Raw genomic sequence first — 21,172 nt, forward strand, 5'->3', positions numbered from 1 at the left:
AAGAAAAATAATTCAGTGTAAATCCATGTTCAGTTGGAGGTACAGGCATAAAGCTCTTCCAATCATTTTTAAAAATAATCATTAAGCGACACACCATATTTACAAAAAAGTCAAATTCAAAATTAATAGTCTCAGACAGAAATTTAATATCAAAAATTTTTCAAATGTTATTTCCATGTGAAAAAAAGAAAAAGTTTTTAATTTTTGATCTTCAAATTAAAGTAATTTTATTTATGCAAATTATATTACAAAAATTATTAAGAGAAACCAAAAAAAGAAAAATGAAAATAAAAAAAACAAAAACCCCAAAACTTGTCAATTTGGATGGCATATATTTATATGTACATATCTTACAGAAACAAAGTTTCACATGTTCACAAATCTTCCTACTTCTTTCAAAAATTTTTTATTCTACTTTTGTAACTCAAAATGCTGCAAACGCCTCTTGCGAACCTCATCTTTAGTTTTACTTTCTGGTTCTTCTGAATCAGTTTTTGAGAGATTGGAAGCAGTGGCACCCTCCAAGTCAGAATAATCTGGAAAACAAACAAAAATGTATAAATCATTCAAAATAGAAAATCAATAAGTTATTTTTATTCTTTCTAGGCATGATATAATTTAAATTATCTACTACAATAATAATCATCATAATCATGATAATATATATACCTCCCTCCCTACCAATAGTTAAAACAAATAGTGTAAATTTGCAACCTGATTACCAGAAGCTACCTAAAAAAAAAAGTTAAACTATTTATCTAATTTATTAACTTTGATAATTATGCCTGCAAAAAAAAACAAAAACAAAAAAAAAAAACGAAAAAAAAAAAACGAAAAAAACAAAACAAAAAAAAACCCCAAAAAAACGAAAACAAAAAACGAAAACAAAAAACGAAAACAAAAAACAAAACAAAAAACAAAACAAAAAAAAACAAAACAAAAAAAACGAAAACAAAAACAAAAAAAAACAGACAAATACAAAAAAATTAAAGCTATAATACAGCAAAAACTAAAAATTTCCAAATCATAAAAAAGTATAAAATTTCAATTTTCATGATGAATATTTGTGAATATTCTGCATCATCAGTTTATTATAAAAAGAAAAAAGTGACTGAGAGAAAAGGCAACGATGAGATGTGCAGAGTGTCTACTGTAAAATGTTTTAAAAACCGATTCAAACAAGAAATTTGTTTTCCAAACTTTTAAAATTTAAATTATTAAATTATTTTATATTTAAACAAAACAAAAAAAAGTCGCTTATTTATTTAGAAATCCATGTTGCTTGTCACAAAAGTAAAAATTAAAGAAAAATCGATAACGATTATAGGCTTTAATTTTACAATACATAGGAAAGTATAAAAATAAGTCCCATAAAAATTCATATTTAAAAAAATGGAGATAGAGAGAGAGGGTGTTGGTTAAAAAAATTAAGTCTTTTTCTTCCTTAAGCTATGAGTTACTCAACCTTTTGACTAGGATCAAAACTGATAGTATACTTAATCTTTTTTTATCAATTAGTGAAGGAGAAATCTTCCCAGATCAAGGCAATTTAAATTTTTGTCTCAATTCAAAGTGCCTCTCTTGGGAGCTGGATTTCCCCCCCTATAAAAACCCTAACCCTGCATGGAAAGGTAAGTAAGGGACAAGAAGAGTGTGTGATTTTTGTCTGCACTAAAATCTACTCACTCATAAGGACATCATAATTGATTTATTTCTAAAAGCGATTTTTACTTCAATTTAATCTTTATTAAATGCCTGAAAAGTCTTAATAGAAATCAGTAGCCATCTGAGTAAGCTGAAAAGAAACTACAGAAACGCAATACTTTGATACGTTGGATTGATGAAGTTGCTCAAAAAATAGAAAAAAAAAAAAATAAGTGTTCAAAAATCAAATATTTTGTGTTATTGGAATAATTTTTGCACATTTTTTTGTGTAAAAGATTATAAGACTTACCTAAATTTTCATTATCAGGACTTGTTGGACTAGCTTGTGTTGATTGTTGTGGATGTGTCGGGAGAGAAGATTTGCTGGGAGAATTACTTGCGGAAAGATCTGCCGCCGATTGTGAAGCATCTCTAAGTTCAGTATTTCTAGACATAACAGAAATACCTTGAATTCTGCAATAAACATTTTAATAATATATTTCTATATATGCACATTTGAATGGAAAGAAAACTGAAATATAGCAGTTAAAAAGAAAATGTCCACAAGACATTAATGAAATATTAATACTTAGTATTGAAAAATATTATCATACACTAAAATGTATTGAAAATGACAGAGTATTTATATTTTTATTTATGAAATTAAACTATGTATCATAGTCCCGAGAAATCCACCATTATCAGATTTCCATTTTAGTTAATAACTCACAACTTACTGATTGTCTCTCCTCAATAGTGTAAAATCAGGAAATTTTATTTTCTGTAGTTTTTAGTGTACATCAATATTTTTTGATATCAAGTATTTTATGCTGTCACTTTATTTTTAACTGCCATATTCCACTTTATTAATATTATTTGTTAATAGGTTATTTTTAACTGCCATATTCCACTGGTGCATTTTATGCACATTTTCTTTTGCTTGCTATATACACATCACTTATGAAGATTTTATTTACAAGAAAAGGAATGAAAGAAAAAGAGGAAATATAAGAAAAAGTTCTATTAAAAAATAATTCCAATAATTAAACTTTGGAGAAACATGTATCACGATTATCGTAGAGAGTAGAGTAGTGCCAATCTGTTCTAATCAATATGGATTTTACTTTTTTTTCCAATTTTTACTACTGTGATAGAAACCAGATTTATGGAGAAGGGCAACTTTGGTGGGGAGTTTGGTAGCAAGATTTTTGTTTACATTACATTAACATTTTTGCATGTTGGTCAAAAAAATTGGATGGAAATTCCAAAAACACACTTTCTAAGTAAAGCTATGGTAGTAGAAAATAATCTGCCATTTAGGAATTTCTACACAAAAGGGCCATAATTTTGTTGCTAATCAGTCAAGGATATTTACAGTGCAGAAAGTACTTTGTTGGAAGTACTTGTAAAACAAGCACAGAGATACAACAGCGCAACAATGCGATGGGGGGGGGGGCTGGAGTTTGGCAGACAATGTGAAGAATATTAAGTTAGTAACTTTTTTTTGTACCCTGAGAGAGACTAGTGGTTAATGTACCAACCCATATGTGGAAACAATATTCCATGCATGAGGGAATGGTGGTATTTACAGAGATATAGGGTACTAGTAGACGCGAGAAGTTTTCTAGCCTGGTAAAAGTAGCCTATCTTTTGTTGCAGCAGATTTATTTCCTACTGCAATATGCTTGATGACATAATGACTAAACCTAGCAATTTTAAAGGACTTTCATTTAGACTTAAATTAGATCCACTCATGAAAGTAAACTAAATATTAATATGAGAGCGTGTGGATGTACCAACACAGATGGGGAAACATTACTCCATGGGCGAATAGTGGAGTTTATAGAGATAGATGTGAAAAGTTTTCTAACCTGGTAGAGGGAGCCTATTTTTTTTGTGGCAAACTTGGAAATATTTTCCACATAATTATTCAAAGTTTGCTTATTTTGCTCTATGGAAATTCAATTAAAGGAGTCATTTAATGCGGAATTCATTCATTATTGGTAAAAGTTTATGTTTCACGCAGGGATGCAAGTGGCTGATGGCAAAAAAAAATCAGAAATCAAGATTCAATTCTCCAATCAAAAAGCAAAGAACTCATTCAGCGATTCAAGTGTAAATCTGCTTTTTCAGTAAAATTCTACTAAAATGTTTTGCTGTTCAAGTTCTTTAATATCTTCCAAATTTATGCTGCAAAAGGGTTGTAGATTAATTTTCATAGGCATAAATTTTGTAACTGATTTGTCTTAAAATGACAGATTCAACCTACATGACAGGCACCACTATTCATCTCAGAGAGGAAGTGAGAAATAACAGCAATCAAAGTTTACCTCCCCATCTACAGCTTCAAAACTGTGAACACACCACTGGATGCAGTTTAAGACAAAGACGGTGGGATGATGGGTGGGGTATAATAGTTATTTTCTCCAATATACAAGGGCCATTCCAAAAGTAATGCCTCCTATTTTTATTCCACCTGAATGGATTACATTGTTATGATGACTGAACTTATGCATTCATGAACTGAAAGTTTCATCTCTATTGCAGATATTGATGGTATGAGCCCCTAAGAAAGTAAACTCATGGACATACATTTGATAGCATATAAAGAGTTTTCATGCAATTGTCAACAATTTTGCAAAATGCAGGGATCACGTGTGAGCAGCAGTATACAACACAAAAATCTGACCTGTATTCTTGTATGGCTGCAAGACGTGCTCAGTGAAAAAACATCAACTCGACATAATTCTGTCTGTAGCACATTAGGTTGAGAAAATTGCTGAAAGTATGTCATATACTGACGTTTCAACTAGTATGACCACATCATCAGCGATTAGTCATCATCAATGTTCCAAAGTATGTCTCACATTAATGGTGATGGCCCAAAGCCACTTAAGATATGAAGAGGATTAGTTGATGGGAACCTGATCCAAGTGAGCAGCAAAGCAAAATGACAAAAGACAGAAAGATGTGGCAGTCATTCACAAAATGTTAGCCTCAGCATAAGACAAAACGGAGGCCGGGGGGTGGTTGGGGGGATAAATAAAATAATAAAAAATAAAAAATGGAAATAATTTCTGAATTTGCCTAAATAATAAGGACTATTGTTTTTATATTTTTAAATGTTCATATTATATTTTAGGAATTTATTAAAATGAAATCTGTGAGTCTTAAAAATCTATCAGCAGCTGTGTGTGTGTGTGTGTGTGTGTGTGTGTGTGTGTGTGTGTGTGTGTGTGTGTGTGTGTGTGTGTGCGTGTGGTTCTTCATTTTCAGTTTAATATCTGTTTTACATGCTGCTGGCATGTATTGGACAAATTTTAGAAATATACATCCAAACTAACCTATCTCTGGTAAGTCTTTATTTATCCTTCAGGTCCATTTTTATTACTTTCTTCCATGTTTCTTGAACCTTCTCCCATGAACTGACTCCATAACTACAACAGTTTTAAATCCCATTAAATAACTTTCATCCATTCTTTCAACAAGGCCATATTATGATCTGAGGTTTTTAAGTAAAATTTGACCATTAAAAATAAAATAGCAGGAAAACTTCTAAATATATTTATCAATAAAAAATATTACTGTACAACAAAAATTACAGAAAATTATTGAGTAGAATTTTAATCTATACTCCTATAATTTTTTTGTGTATTGATATATATATATTAAAAACTCTTTTTTCTATTTATTTTAAAAGAAAATATAACTTTGTTATATATGGGTCGTGGAATTTCATTCATCTGCTAAAGATCTAGCTAATTTATATATTCTTTTAAACATTCATTTTAATTCCCTATTAGTTTTTTTCAGCCTTCTTATGGGATGATCATCTTTAGTTAAGTATTACATGTAATTATATTCATGCAGATATTCTACAGGATTTATACTTGCGTAATATCTGCGTAAAAAGGTTATAGTAAACACAAACCTCTTTCTATATATATTTATGTATCCGTATATATATTTGTTTAAAAAATTTTGCCTACCAAACTCCTCTGTCAGTTTTTGGTCTAGACATGAAACTTCATATATAAGGCATTTGAACCCATGCAAAATTTGGGTTTTAGCTAAGGAAAATCAGTACAAAAGTGCGAAAATTAAAAAAATGGAATTTGTCAGGTGAAGGTCAAATAACAGCACTACGAATATGCATGCATCATGTAATAGCTGTTGGTTCATGTTTTAAGAGCAAAGAGTGAATAAACTGACCCCGAATTAGCAGCAACTTGGTTGTATTGATGCATAAGCACCATCGCTCCATCTAAAAGAGTCTGAATATCACGAAGCCACTGTATCCGTGCTTCAATGTTACTTCGCTCTTGACCTTCTAAGTTGGCAAGTTCTTCAACAGATAGTCCCGGCATAAGATAAGGATTCTGCAAACCTAACAAAACAAAATGTAAAATATATAAATAAAATCATGCTTTTAATAAAACATAAATGAAAATATGTAATTGCGAGAATGATGACGTCTGTACACAACAAAGAAAAACAATCTACAATAAACAGAAATGCGATTTGGTTCAAATTATGCATAGTAATTTTCCATAGTAATTTTTATAGGAGAATCAATTAAAATCATTCTTATTGATTAAAGAAATTTAAATGAATCCTTTTTTATCGTGACCACATATTCATTGCATATGCCCTTGATTGAGTAAGTGTTCAATGTATAAAAGTTGATTATGTAAATTAAGAAAAAGGCATACTGCATTATAAACAAATTTAAAGACAGGGTGGAATGATAAAATTACTGCCTTAGAAAAGACGACATGATTCCATTTCCATTTGATGAAAACTGGTTTTCTTTTTTTGTTGCAGACCATCTACTAGCTAGCCAGTTATGTACAAATCCCAAGAGCAATAGGATCCTTCTATCATGTCTGAAAGTGACACAATGTTCAACAAATGAGATTGGAGATGCACTGCTGTACAACTCATGCTCTCTACCAATCCAAGTTATGACAACAGGACCATTGCCAGCACCCTCACTGGATTGCCACAAATGACAGGGATGAGCCAGGAGATGAAAACAAAGTTTCTGGCCAAGGTTATGGTCTTTGGTGAGGTCTCAAGTGAGAACCACATTATGCCACCTCACATCTTTGAAGATGACTTGAAAGTCAACACCAAAGTGTACCTGGATGTGCTGAAGTGTGTGGTGATCCCTGGGTGCATTCAGGCCAATGGAAGACCCTGGACGTGGCAACAGGACTCGGCGCCGGCTCACGTCCAAAGAGACCCAGGCTTGGCTTCAGAAGGAGTGCTAAGACACTGTACCCTTCTCTCATTGTACCCCCTCCTCCCCCAACTTGAGCCTGTTGGATTACTTCATTTGATCATAGGTCGCAAATCACCAACATGACCTCCCAGAATACCAAATCCAGCCTGATTGCCGCCATCCCCCAAGTATTCGCTGAGCTCTCGCTGGGGCTTGTAGAAAAAGGATGCTCCCAGTTCCAGACCTGTATCGAGGCAGTGATTGAGGCTGAAGGCGACTACATTGAATAGATGTCACCTCTACTACATAATGACGGTACCTGAAATGATTTTTTCAATAAGTTTTAAAACAGCTGTAGTGTTGTTTTCTTTAGGGCGATAATTTAATCGTTCCACCCTGTACATATGCCATCAGAAATTTTTCTTTTAAGATGGTAGGTTTGAGAGTTTTCCCTTCCATACATTTTAGTCTATAATAAGTAAAATAGAAGTTACAAAATTATTGTACAGATTGACTGCAACAGCAACTAGATATTTCACATATCTAACACACATAAAAATAACTTCTCAGACTGAAATAACATTTTTAAATTGATAGTTTTTCAAACTATTATCAATATCTTTGCAGTTTTATAATTTTTCCCAGATGACTTACATATTTAAAATTTTAGATTAATTGAATTAGAACAAAATATTCCAAATACTTTAAAACACAGGAATTTTAAAATTCCAAATTTAAGAGACAAAACTTATTTGAATGCTTTAGAAATGGAATAATTTTTTCGCCCAATTTAATTACATTTGATACTCTTAAATAAAAATATATGCTTTTAGATTCTAAGTATTTATTGTTTTCTTCCGGCATTTTCAATGTCGTGGATAACAAAACAAACCCTCCTCCCAAAACAACATTATGTTTTCAAAACAAATTGATGAGAGGGACGCATCGGTTTTTCAGTTGGAAGAGTTAAATCCTTGTAACTAGAAAATGCTACAGGAAAAAAAAAAAACATCAAAAAACACACGCACATATCTCTCTCTCTCTCTCTATATATATATATATATATATATAGATATACATATAGTCGTCATGATCATTGAGGATTTATGCCATTGTGGACACATCTTAAATTTAAAAGTTGCACAGGTGCCACAGCAAATGACTGTCTCTTCTACAAATTGTGTGTATTGGATTGTTTTCCTTTTTTATTCATGTTAAATCCATTTATTCGTGCCCTTCATCATGTGTTGAATTGTTTTATATATATACTAGCATGGGTGCCTGGCATTGGCCGGGTGTTTGGAGGTGTATGTTGAGGGAAAACAAAAAAAAAGTGGTAGTAGAAAGGCAGGCTCAAACCCGTACCGCAAAGGAGGAAAAGAACGAGGAAAAAAATTGACGTCTTTGCTGTTACAACCACCGCCAAACCAGAAGTGACGTAGGTTTTAACTAAGGCTAGACAATCGAACGGAGAGGATGACATTAAAAAATATTGGCAAAAAAAGCGACCTCCACCCCCTGTAGAAAAGTGCCCAGCTGCAGGTGAAGTTATTAATGTTTTTAGCCAATTTTTCGATATTTGTCGTCTGAAAGGTTGAACTTCGTGACATGCAAACATACATACATTTATATATTGGTAACTCAAATTTTCGACCCAAACCGATTAAAAAGCTGGCCCTATCTCTGAATACCCTTTATGTCAAATTTCAAATGTTTGGACCAGAAATTGTCTGAGTAATTTGGTAGAGACCAAAGCAGTAAAATTTTTAAAAACTTTGACCCCTTAAAATTTATTGTTTTGGGCTCAAATCAAGTTATTAAGTTAGGACCATGTCCAAGGAACCTATATCTAAAATTTCAAGTGTTTAGACCCAAAATTGGTGGAGGAGTTTGTAGTTTTCAAAGGTCAAATCATTGAACTTTGACCCCTTAGAAGCCAAATTTCTTGCTGAAAACTGATTACAAAGATTTTCCCAAATCTGAATACCCTGTATATCAAATTTCGAGTCTGGAGACTGAAAATTGGCAGAGTTATTGCGTAGGGAAATATACACAGACTTTCACTTATATATATATATATATATATATATATATACATACATACACGTGCATACATACATATATATATATACACACACACCCACATATATATATGACAGAATCAAGTTCACACACAGGTTTTAGTTAAGCAATGTACTGCTTTGTCAATACAAGGTGGTTGACCATTTGGGAACACCAGATGCTGTATGTATGTAGGATGCTATCAACATCTGCATGCAAGGGCAGCAAAAACTTATAGCTGTCATTTACACTGTTTGAGATATGCAGGTGACTGAAGATAGACTGTGAATTGAATATTCCCTTGATTCATCCTGCCTTGAGTGAGTGCCATAAAACTAACAAACAAGTAATGATTTTCTTCTATACGTTGATGTTCAACAGGTTTTCATTTACATATTGCATACATATATAGTAATAAGTAAAACCTTTTAGATATTTTTTAAAATCTTTTACACATACAGAATAAGGAGTATATCTCTATGATTTGCTGTTATAAATCATGTCTGTGAGAAAGAGGTTGCAGAGAAGATAGATTGAGGTCAATCAAATTAGATACATTTCTGCAGTTTATCAAATGGGACAGAGATTATCCAACCCAAATATGACAACAATACTCCATAGATAACTTTTAATAAAAAATATATTTGAAAAATAAACATAACTTAAAAAAAATAAATGCTAGAAAAAATTCTTTTTATTCAATTTTCATTAAAGATAATTCAGTATTTTGATTAAAAAAAAAAAATGAGACTAGTTTTTCTATTTATCTGTTTATATAATCCAATTTGAGTATTTTGTATACAGTTTATATTGAAATAGACAAAATATTATACAAAAAATACTATCACTTGTAAATCAGTGGCATAATTCTGATAAATTGTTAAAAGAAAACCAGATATATTTGCTTTTTTATGTAATGAATCTGTTCAATTGTTTTAACAAATTTATATTTTACAAGCAAAAATATCTCAAAAACTTTTTACTGGTGACAGATCCTCACGAAATCGGTATTGTTTTAAAGCTCGACCTTTCGAACAACAAATATGGAAAAATTGGCCAAAAAAGATTAATTCCTTCACCCTAAACTGGGCAATTTTCAACAAGGAGGAGTTGGTTTTTTGCATCACCATTTTTGCAAGTCATCGTATCAGATTGACTTTGCTTAATTCTGAACTTCCAGTCAGACTGTGGAGACATCGGTAAAGACATCACTTTTTTTTTTTCTTTCCTCTTTCTGCCTGACTACTACCACTATGTTTTTTTCTCTCTCCACCCAAATTGCATACTGTTGTCCCTGCCCCCACTACAAATTTTTTACCCCACCACCCATCCCCCCAGTTTCTTACTCAACCCAAGCAACACTGGGGAACCCCACTACTATATCACTTTTTACAAACACCTTTACCCCCCTCCTCTCCCCAGGTCCTTACTACACCTACACACACCCGGGCAATACCGGGTATCCCCCTCCCCACCACCCAGGGTACCCCCCCCCAGTTTTAATATAAATGTTAATAGTGAAAGTGTTAATATCTGAATGAATTTAAATGAAAATATAAATATTTGTATCCATTGTTAAAACAAAAGGTAAAATATGCAAACAAACTTTCATAGGTATTTTATACTTGAGATTTTGTGATATTTTTCTTTATTAGACATTTTCTTGTGTTAAAAAAATTGTAACATTTATTATATAAAATACCATAAGGTGACAACGGTGTGAATGGTAGAAAAGCTGTATTATTAGTTGCTGCTCCTGCTACTGGATTGATAGATGACGACTGAACTGGTTCACTTGCTGTATTTGTAGAACTCCCTAAATATTAAAAAATAAAATGCTTAGTGAGAATAACTTTAAAGAAAAAATAGAAATAAAAAATAAAACAATATTTAATGGGGAAAAAGTATTCAAAGAAATTGCGAAATAATGTTTTTATATGTAATAATTATAATATAAATAATATCAAACTTTTGAAATCATTAGTATATATTGGGCACAATATAATATTCAGTAGAGAATTGGTTCTAATAATAAATACAAAATTTGCATGAATTAAAATATATTTAAGCATATTTTCCATGTCATGCTAGTTTATATATATATATATATATATATATATTCTTTTTTATTGATATAGACAAATTTACATGGTCGCGACATTGGACATACTAATGCTTTGGACAGATGGTTGGTGAAAACCATAAATCCTCGTCAGGCGATTTAATAAAGTTTGTCTTCCACTGGAGAAGTCCAGTTAACAAAACTTTTTCAGTGGAAGACAAACTTTATTAAATTGCCTGATGAGGATTTGTGGTCTTCACCGACCATCTGTCCAAAACATTAGCATGTCCAGTGTTGTGACCATGTAAATTTGTCTATATCAATAAAAAAATATTTTGCCTTTTTTTATTGAGCATACTTAATAACTTCATTAAATTCACAAGTGTTTTGTTTTTTTTATAAATGCCTTGCAAACAACAAAAAAGATATGTACAGTGTATGGTAAACATGATAAAACTGTACAAAGATAGTTTGTAAAATTTAGAACTGAAGATTTTAGCCCTCTGGAGATGATGACCAAATTAGGAAATTAATTAAGAATGACCATGAATCAGATAGCAGAATTAGTAGAAAGGCTTAACATATTAAAAAATCCATCATTCATAAGTAAAATCTGGGTACACAAACTGATACAAAAAGCTTTTTGATTGCATTTCTGATTTGCTTTAAAAACATAATGAAAATGCAACCTTTTTAAAAACAGATTGTTAAAGTCAATGAAAAATGGGATCATTTATGGTAATGTTGTGAGAAAATGATCCTGAAGCAAGAGGCATGTCACTCATTTGGCACAGGTCTTCACCCTAAGTAAATTATGCTTTGTGTCTAATGGGATTAAAAAGGAATGAACTTCTGCCAAGTAACCAGGCAATTAATTCTGAAAAATATGGATCATAACTGCAGCAAAGGCAACAAATAAAAAAAAAATACCCAAAATTGACCAACAAAAATAACATTTTATCACAACAATGGGAAACCACATTAAAATATGTGTGGTTTGCCATTATTCTGAAAAAAATATGCTATTTTTGTTGGCCAACTAGACAAAAATTGTTGCATCTTCTTATTCACCCGATATTGCTACTTCAGATTACAATTTATTTAGATATTTGCGGAATAATTCTTAATTATATTCTTAATATTGCCTGTACATATTGAATGGACCTTTAATCTCATATGACTCACTCATCATTACTTAGCCATTTATCTGTTGTTCCATGGGTCCATATAGCAATCGTATGAATTTTAGATTACATTGATTGAAACATTGCAAGATGAGAACAGTAATCTGAGTAAACCAAATCACCAGCCTCTAAAAAAATTATGAAACAGATTTATAAATTAGATAAAAAAATAATAATTAAATGTATATTTTCTAATAAGGCTATCTAGTAATTTGAGATTAAAATAAAAAATTCAATTTCATGGCTTCTAATGGCTTTATTTTTTATATTCAAATTAAAAATATTAAAAAATGGCCAACAATTTCTTCAATGTTTATAGGATTTAATTAGATTATTTTCAGATTTCTATTCCCATAAAAATAATTGTATTTGATATGACTGAACCAACAAGTTCTATCATAATTGTGGTTGAGTGCTGGTGTCACATCAAGAGAGTTATCTTAGAATGCACATAGAGGCTAAAAAGTACACCGAAGCCTGATAGGATACACAAAATATAGCCACTCTTCATGAACGACTATTCAAGCTGATGAGGAACCACATCTTTTTCGGTGTTACTCTGTTAATACATATAGGCAGAATACAGCTGATCTAGAGTAAACTTTGACCACAAACCTTTTTTCTTTCTTGGCCTTCAGGCCAAGATCAAAGTGTAATATCTGTCCTGATGCCACACTACACTTCTTTGGTCATTGTTAATGAAGGAGAAGTTCTTCATGACTGATACATTTTTAATTTTTATTACAAACCAGAGTGCCTCTATTTGGGGAGCTGGTTTCCCTCACATTAAAAACCAACCTTGTGTCTAATTCTGCCCTCGTGGAGAGGCAAGTAAAAAAAAAAAAAAAAAAAAAAAACCTTGGCCACAAATCTTAATTATTCTATAGGTAGTAGCAACTCCAGTTGCTCTCATTGATAAATCTTGTTCTAAGAAGAGCATGGCATCATAGACAATCATATATATTTGACAAAGAGAAGGTATAACTGTTTGAATTAGTGGATCACTATGGACTATATGCAGGTTTGACATGCAGCATATATGATAAGTCTTAAGAAAAAAGAAAAAGTTTTTAATAATTCATCAATTGATGAATGACATTCCTAATTGTCTGCATATAATATAGATATTATTAGGTGTTTGTATCAGTGATTTTTTTATGCACTCACCAGCAGTAGAAGCAGTTGTAGATGGTGTAGATGGTGCTTGTGTAGAAGTTGACTGAGGTGGTGGTGGTGGAGGAGGAGGCATGTTAGCAGGACCCCACATTGGCATTGGAGGAAATCCAGGAAATATTACTGAAAATAAAAAGATACTTCAGTATAATATCCAGAATATTGAAATAATTCAATTTGTTTTATCTTTTGCAAAGAAAGCTTGAGACTGACTTTTATATTTTTCTATAATTATGCAACGTCTTAAAACCTATGATGGAATATCATCTACTCATTTAATGTCCCTTTTTCCTTGATCAGGGGTCAAGTAAAATATATTGATTTATATTTTTAAGCTCAGATTGATTATAATAAGTAAAAAGAAAGCTATCCCAAAAGGACACAACCTTTATTTGTTGATGAGTAGAGTAACAGGAAGGTGACAATGGATAATGACACAAACCGACAACCTTGGTGTGCCAAATTCAAATCTAGTTGTTTTTTTCACTTAGGGATGTTGGCAACCCCTGCATGGTCCTTTCTGCAAGAATCAAACAGGTCACAAAGTTGTACCATATTGATTCATATGAATTTACTTTACTAATAGAGTAATGGCCATGCAAAACTTATGTAGATTTAAGGAGATTGGATTATAAGGTTATCCAAGATGATTACAACATCTACATATAATTTTATCTCCATTGTTAACAATGTCTACATATACCCATAATTTATAATTCAAAACTTTTTTCTAGAAATTTAAGGACCAAAATAAAGTAATTAAAAAAAAATATGAATAAAATCGTTTATTTTAAAGGCTGAGCCTTTCAACAAATATGTCCTCTTTGAAGTGGGACCTTTTTAGTGTCATTTTACTGTGCTTACTATGGAAATAGAAAAAAAAAACACTAGATGTATATTTTCTGTTTGTATGGGAAAGTCATCCTTCCTAAGGTTACTACAAGTAAAATGAAAGTATCAGCCTTTAAAAAAGATTTTATTGAACATTTTTTTTAAAGAAATTACATTATTTTTTTGTCTCACAAATTTCTATAAAAATACTATACAACAAAATGTTTAAGACATGACCAATTTCCTTCATAATAATAAATGTTATTAACATGCCTTAGAAGTTTGTGTTATTTAAATAGACCAAAACAAATATTTTGTAAACATTTTAATCTTAACATTTTTATTTTATTATTAAACAACGCAAACTCTGGCCCAGCATTGTCTGGGAAAATGTTAAAATCCAAAGATCACTTATAACACTACATTTTTGTGTTATGGTTATGGAGATATCAGTTAGATTTCTGAATATACAGAAAATGTACTGTTGACCTTAATTTTTAAATAATAAAAAAAAAGTGGTAAAAAGGAGTGGGGGGGGATGAGAAAACGCTATTGTATATATATAAATATATATATATATATATATATATCAAATATTATCCTTAGAATAAACTGGAAGAAAAGAAATTAAAAGAGAAACGGAAAAAAATCATTTATAAATAGAAACATTTTTGTTTTGCATACAAATAATCTGTGCACTATCTTACATATTAAGATTTTTAATGCAGCTTTTATTCCTGAATGGGAAAATCTAACTTTACTTTATATAGAAGATGACCCAGTAAAAATAATGAATAGAAGCTGATGTAATGGCTACAGAATATGAAGTACTTAATTTAAAGACTAAATAGACTAATAGTTCCTAAATATTCTAAGGCTCTTACCATTTTTAAAAACTTATTTATGACACTAAAAACTATCCATCAATTTTTAAATTTAGAAGGCTGATTAATGTCTACAAATGTATTAGAGATAATTTTGTTCAATTACAACTTAAGACCAACTCATTTGGCATAATGATTAAAATGTTTGCTAATAGACTGGATTTAATCCTCAGTAACATTTAAGTATGACTAATGGTACTTCTTAGTAACCACTTAGCATAATCAGGAGAAGGATCAAGAGTAAGTGGAGTCACTGCCTCCGTTCAGTATCGAAAGACAAAGGATACCTCCTGTAGGGGCAGCTGTGCGTGTAATTGTGAGGCAAGGGTCGCACAATCAGTCAACCACACCTCTCCTGAATCAACACTGTTTGAGTCTAGTGGCAAGAAGACCAGGACGACTGGAAACAATGCCAAGATAATCGGAGAGCATATACAGCACCTGGAAGTCCCAAATGGTTACCCATTTAGTACTGACCAGGTTCAATGTTGCTTAACATCGGTGATCCAATAGGAACCGGTATGTCAACGTGATTATGCCATACTAATAAGTGGAGTAATTGTAGAAAAATAGGTGCCCATCCCTACATTTCAGTGTAGTAGCTAATGAATAGGAAAACTATAGTTGATCACTTTTTTTTTTTAAGCTAATTCAATATTTTTAAGAGAGTAGAAAGTGGACCTTGAGTTTACTTTTGGCAGCTGCATAACTTTTGCTTTCCTTATTTTTAGTTCTTACATTTTATGAGGGTTGCTTCTGACAAAGAGGGAGAATTGCTGTTTTCTGAGTTGGAATCTATCCCATCTAACACTGATCATTAGCTAGTTTTTGACCTTGAAGTGGTATATTTTTTAGCTCCTTACATCAAATGGCTTCATGCTTTGTCTCGAATGATTTCTATGAGAAAAGAAATTAAGAAAAATGTATACCATTATGTGGAAATTGTGGGTGAGGAGGCTGAAGTTGAGCCTGTGGAAGGTTTTGCTGCTGTTGTTGCTGCTGTGTTTGCGTTTGTTGTGGACGAGTTATGCGCAATACATCCATGCGACACGTTGGACAAGTTTGTTGACGCTGGAACCAAGACCTCAAACAGCTTGCATGGAAAATGTGATTGCACGGTAATTTCTTACAAGCTGTCACCATTTCTTCTCTGCATATAATGCATACGTTATCACCTGAAGATAATTCCTCAGCTGTTGCATCAGGATATCTAAAATAAGATTTAGCAATAAATATGGAAGAGCGTAAGAAAGCTATAGCAATGCAAGAAATAGAGTGTTGAAGTGATATGACCTATGAACAAAAACAGACAAACGAATGAAGGCCTTATGTTTTTTATATCTATTTTCTAAAAATCATTTTTCATTGATCAACGGTTAACGTGCATCGGTGAAAGACCCTTTATGAGATCATATCTGTGTTAAGATGTAGATATTTATAACTTTATACATTTTGTAATAACTCTTACTTATATATATATATATATATATATATATATATATATATATATAGCCTTGAAAAGAATTTTTAAATCTTCTTTAAAAAGCTTGATTTTTACTATCTATAAGTAACTAGCAGGGAGATCTGATGTTGCCAGGGATAGAATAATGATCAGTGAATGTTTCACACACTCATTTTTATTGTCATCAAAATAAATGAAATCGTCCATTTTTCAATCAGATCAATTGATTGGCTGCTCTAGTTAGGGATGCATCACGATGCATTGAGAGAAAGTTTCACATGCCTACCTGACTTAGTCAACAATATGTTGTAGTCTACATTGCACTGTAGAGAACCTACTGTTGATTTTAGATAATTATTTTTATATATATAATGGCTTGAATTAAAGTTTAAAATGCAAAAATCGAGTTTCATCCTTAAATTGTGCTCTAAACAGAAAGTCATTTTGAACACATCCATGTCATATGAAAGAACCTACTGTTGATTTTATATCTTACGCCTTTCAGTTTGTATGGTAATAAAACTTCTCATGTTAGGTTTTGTAAGGTGTTAAGGTCAAAATTGCCTGTTCCTTTTTTCATTGGATAATTTCAATTATCGATACTTATTGACGACACTCTGATACAAAACCTATGTAAGAACACTACCAGGCACATAAGTACCTTCGTGTGAAATTTTGTAAAAATTAGCACAGCCATTTTAGAGTCTGTAGACACAAAAGACATTTCACACAGACACACAGACACAATTACTTTTATATAATAGTAGAAATTCATTAAATAATACATAAAGCATTTCTCTTCTACAGTCATTTAAATCCAATGAAACAACTTTCAATTTCTATAAAATAGATAAAGAAATTTTTAAAAATTTTGTTTTATAGTTACTTTTACGAATTTTATGACATGGATTTGTGACAACATAGGAAAAATACTTACAATGTATTCATATTTCTTATTGCTCTTCTGGACATAATGATATCATTCAATGCCTTTTTAAAAGCCCTTAAAAAATAAATAATTATAAATTGATATTAATATTATTTGATAATACATTTTAAATGTGTTTATGAATATATAAAAACATGAATTGAGCTCATAATAGAAATAAAACTGATAAAAAAAAAATGGGAATAGGTACCATATTATCTCCTGTTTGTTCTATCGCAGCAATGTTGTATACCTGTGCTTGTTTTACAAGTATTTCAATGGAATGTGCTCCAATGAGTGTATTGCACTAGTGAGCCCTCAAAGTAAATATCCCGATCAACCTCTTAGTAAGGTCTCATGTCTTCACTGTAGAGATCCCTAAATGCGAGAGTGCTTTTCCTTAGACTACTAGCCTTTGTGACACCGTTCTTGCTTCTGACTGTACTGATATGCAGAAGTTTAAATGAAATATGAGCAAGCATCTCGCTGCACAGCTCCCTACTTAAGATGCTTCTAATTCATAATAGTCTCTTAAAATATGTGGTGTTGTGCCTTGTTTGAGATGAACAAAGAAAAGAAATCTCAAATATATAAAATTTAATAAATTTAGATTGGTTTAAAATTAAGATTGAAATCACTTTTCCCTTGAAGTGAATATTTTCATTCTCTATTGAAGATGATATGATCATCTTAAAATTCCTAATAACCAATACAATATAAGATACCTGCTTCTAAATGTTGAATGAAGGGCCAGGCCAAAACTAACCAATAAAACAGCAAGTTACAGATTTTTGTATTCTATTGTTTTTGATTTTCTCTTAGATTCATAGCGAGACATGGTGGTTGAATGAGGAAGTTGAGAAATGTACAAAAGAAAAGCAGAAAAAAAGGGGTCAGTGGAGGAAAGGTTTAGTGAATAAGGATATATATTTAGTGGTAAAGAGGACAGTAAAAAGGAGGCTGAGAAAGCTAGGATTCCAGATATGCTATTTAAGAATGGCCAAAGGTATGAAACATTCAGATGGCAAAGACAAATATGGATATTGTTTGACAGAATACATTTGAAATGATAATTGAGCATTAGTAACAGATGACCAAAGAGAAATGCCTGGTAATGATGAGAGGTTGTTGAATAACCGAGAATATCTAGAAGTTTCCAAAGCAATTTCTAGTCTAGCTATAAAAATTAAGAAAGGAATAGTATGGGAAGCTATAAAATGAAAGGTAAAGCTACAAGACTCTTGGAGATTGTTGTAGAAATATTGAAGTCTGTGAGTGAAACAGGAATTGACAAATCAGGTCATAAAAGAGAAGATTATTCAGAAAAAAAGACGAAATGAAGCTTGGTTTTATGGTGCTATATTTATCCTGAGAAAAATGTAAGCGAAATACCCTGGTAAGAAGAAGCTATATTTTACTTTTGTAGATCTAGAGAAAATTTTTGACAAGTGCCAAAAGATTTTGTTTAGCATAAATTAAAGAAAAATGAGTGGTTGTTATAGGTTATTCAAGCAATGTACAAAAATGCTCAAAGTCATGTTAGAATTAACAGAACATTTAGTGACAGCTTTAATGTTATAGTAGGAGTACATGAGGGGGTTTTATGGAATTTGTTGCTTTTTATTTGTGTCCAAAGAGTTTTGTATCAATTATTTGGAAGAGAAGCTGTACTTTGATGGAATACTATGTGGTACTTGTAAGCACAGGGTATATAAGAAGTGCCGCGGAAGGTTCAGAGATGTTGAACAGTTTTTGTGAAAGAAGTGTAAGACAATGAAGACAAATGAGAACTGATGAGGAGAAAGTATATTTGAATTACAAAGCTTTTGAAGTTGGCCAAAAGTCTTGTTACCTTGTTGATAATATTGGAGTACAGGAACGAGCAGGCTTAGGAGTGGATGGAATAAGTTTCAAAGAACTTCTGCTATTAGTAACCAACACTGTTAGCACTATCGACCAAGGGAAGAATCTATCAAGTGTATGTATGCAGAGTGATGATGCATGGAGAGGATAAGAGAATGATACAATGGGTGTGTCATGAAAGTCTTCGACTTGAACTTAGATAAAGATTAAATTTGGACAATAAAGAGATGTGTGAAGAATAGGAGACTTTGATAGTATGATCACATTGAAAAACAGTATTTTTTTTTTAGTTTGATTTTCTTAATAAATGTATTTGTCCTTTAATAAGAGATTTAAAGTAAGCATTACATTTACTAGCAAAAAATATGCAACATTCTTGTTCATTTTCATTTTTTATCTTGATAACTTAGCAAAGAGTAATTTGTTTTCTGATTTTTGCAATAAACAACAACACCAAAAAATTCATGTTTTTGTTTTTATTGTGAAAATAGAATCAGTATTTTTTTTATAAATGGATTTTAAATGTATTAGAAATTTACAACTTAACAAAATCTTTTTCTTCAAATAGTAATTAACATACAAATAAAATCTGTTTTTGCAATATATTAGAAATTTACACTTTAGCAATAAAAAAATCTACCAAAATTAAATGTTATACAACTAAGAAATTACCTATATAATCTTATAAGTAATGAACAACAAATACATTTATAAACTTAAAATAACCTGAAACAATTTGTTTTGAAAAGTTGTTGTTTTTATTGTAATTTTGGCTACCAAACAAAATAATTCAGCCAATATTTTTAGGGTTAACACTGGTATGAAAGTGCTGACACAACATTCAGCCATCATTAACTTGTACATTTTACTTTACAGTTATTTCTCTATTACATTATGCTTTTTGTTAGTTTTATATGCATTCAGAAAAAAACAACTTTAAAATGAGAGTCAAAATGAAAGAAAAACAAAAAAACATACCTGACAGAAAGGTACATTGGTCGAATTGCAAACAAGGGAAATGTGTGTACTTTTATCACAATGACCATAAATAAAACATATAAAAGTACTTTGATCAAACCTAAAAAATAAATAAATAAATAAATAGTAAACATAATATATATTACTATATTTAATTTAAATATAATTCATATTTAACATACACATCTAAACACCTGGGCAATGCCGGGCTGAAATGCTAGTATATATATATAAAACAGATCAGCTTACTTGCTTGGGTATTTAAACCGTCCATCTGGTTTCTGATTTCCAGTTTCAAAAATTTGTCTGGTTACCTATTTCATGGCCGCCCTGTTTTAAGTCTGATATTAAAAGCCACAGCTGCTATTAAAATCATACACAAGGTCAATAATATTTGTTTTTAACTTATTTTGACATGTTTTCCTTACAAATAAATGTAATTTAACCTTGTTGAGTTAAAATGAAAACTAATTTAAATATAAATATACAATATATAACTATAACCATATTTACTGCTTTTAGTAGTTCTCCTGTATTTTCTGACAATTTTTTTAAGGCTGTTAACACATACACACAAAAAAATAAAAAAAAACAGAGTGGGCCTGTACAATGCACACTCCCTCCTTGTATTTTTTTTTCTTTTTGTTTTTTTTTTTTTTCAATGGATTACACCCCTCTTACATAAAGGATTTTTCATTTCATCTTAGGACAATGATAAGACCTTTATTATCGAGTGTAGTTGGTATTGTTTTCACTGGTCGCCATGTTTTTGCATGCATGTGCATTCATTTTTTGTGCACTTATACATTAATTCTGTATACTCACTGTTCCATAGCTATTATATATACTAACCCAACTGGTCATGGGTAGTCTAGTGT

General features: G+C 31.3%; 1 protein-coding gene across 2 annotated transcripts in view; it reads right to left on the minus strand.

Annotated features, from left to right (window-relative positions):
* Positions 1-210: 210 nt before the first annotated feature.
* LOC145268188 (E3 ubiquitin-protein ligase synoviolin A-like) overlaps positions 211-21,172 on the minus strand; it is a 131,445-nt gene continuing 110,483 nt past the window's right edge. For both annotated transcript variants that reach the window (XM_080123423.1, XM_080123424.1), the window contains exons 8-15: positions 20,295-20,394; positions 17,463-17,528; positions 15,993-16,273; positions 13,343-13,471; positions 10,632-10,745; positions 5,857-6,031; positions 1,955-2,118; positions 211-536 (exon numbers count right to left, since the gene is read on the minus strand). In XM_080123423.1, the coding sequence (XP_079979549.1) occupies positions 412-536; positions 1,955-2,118; positions 5,857-6,031; positions 10,632-10,745; positions 13,343-13,471; positions 15,993-16,273; positions 17,463-17,528; positions 20,295-20,394 (1,154 nt within the window). In that variant the 3' untranslated portion in view covers positions 211-411. The remainder of the gene's footprint in view (positions 537-1,954; positions 2,119-5,856; positions 6,032-10,631; positions 10,746-13,342; positions 13,472-15,992; positions 16,274-17,462; positions 17,529-20,294; positions 20,395-21,172) is intronic.

Source organism: Euprymna scolopes, chromosome 43, assembly GCF_053919585.1.
Source record: "Euprymna scolopes isolate OS-2025 chromosome 43, ASM5391958v1, whole genome shotgun sequence".
In the NCBI taxonomy this organism is placed as follows: Eukaryota; Metazoa; Mollusca; class Cephalopoda; order Sepiida; family Sepiolidae; genus Euprymna; species Euprymna scolopes.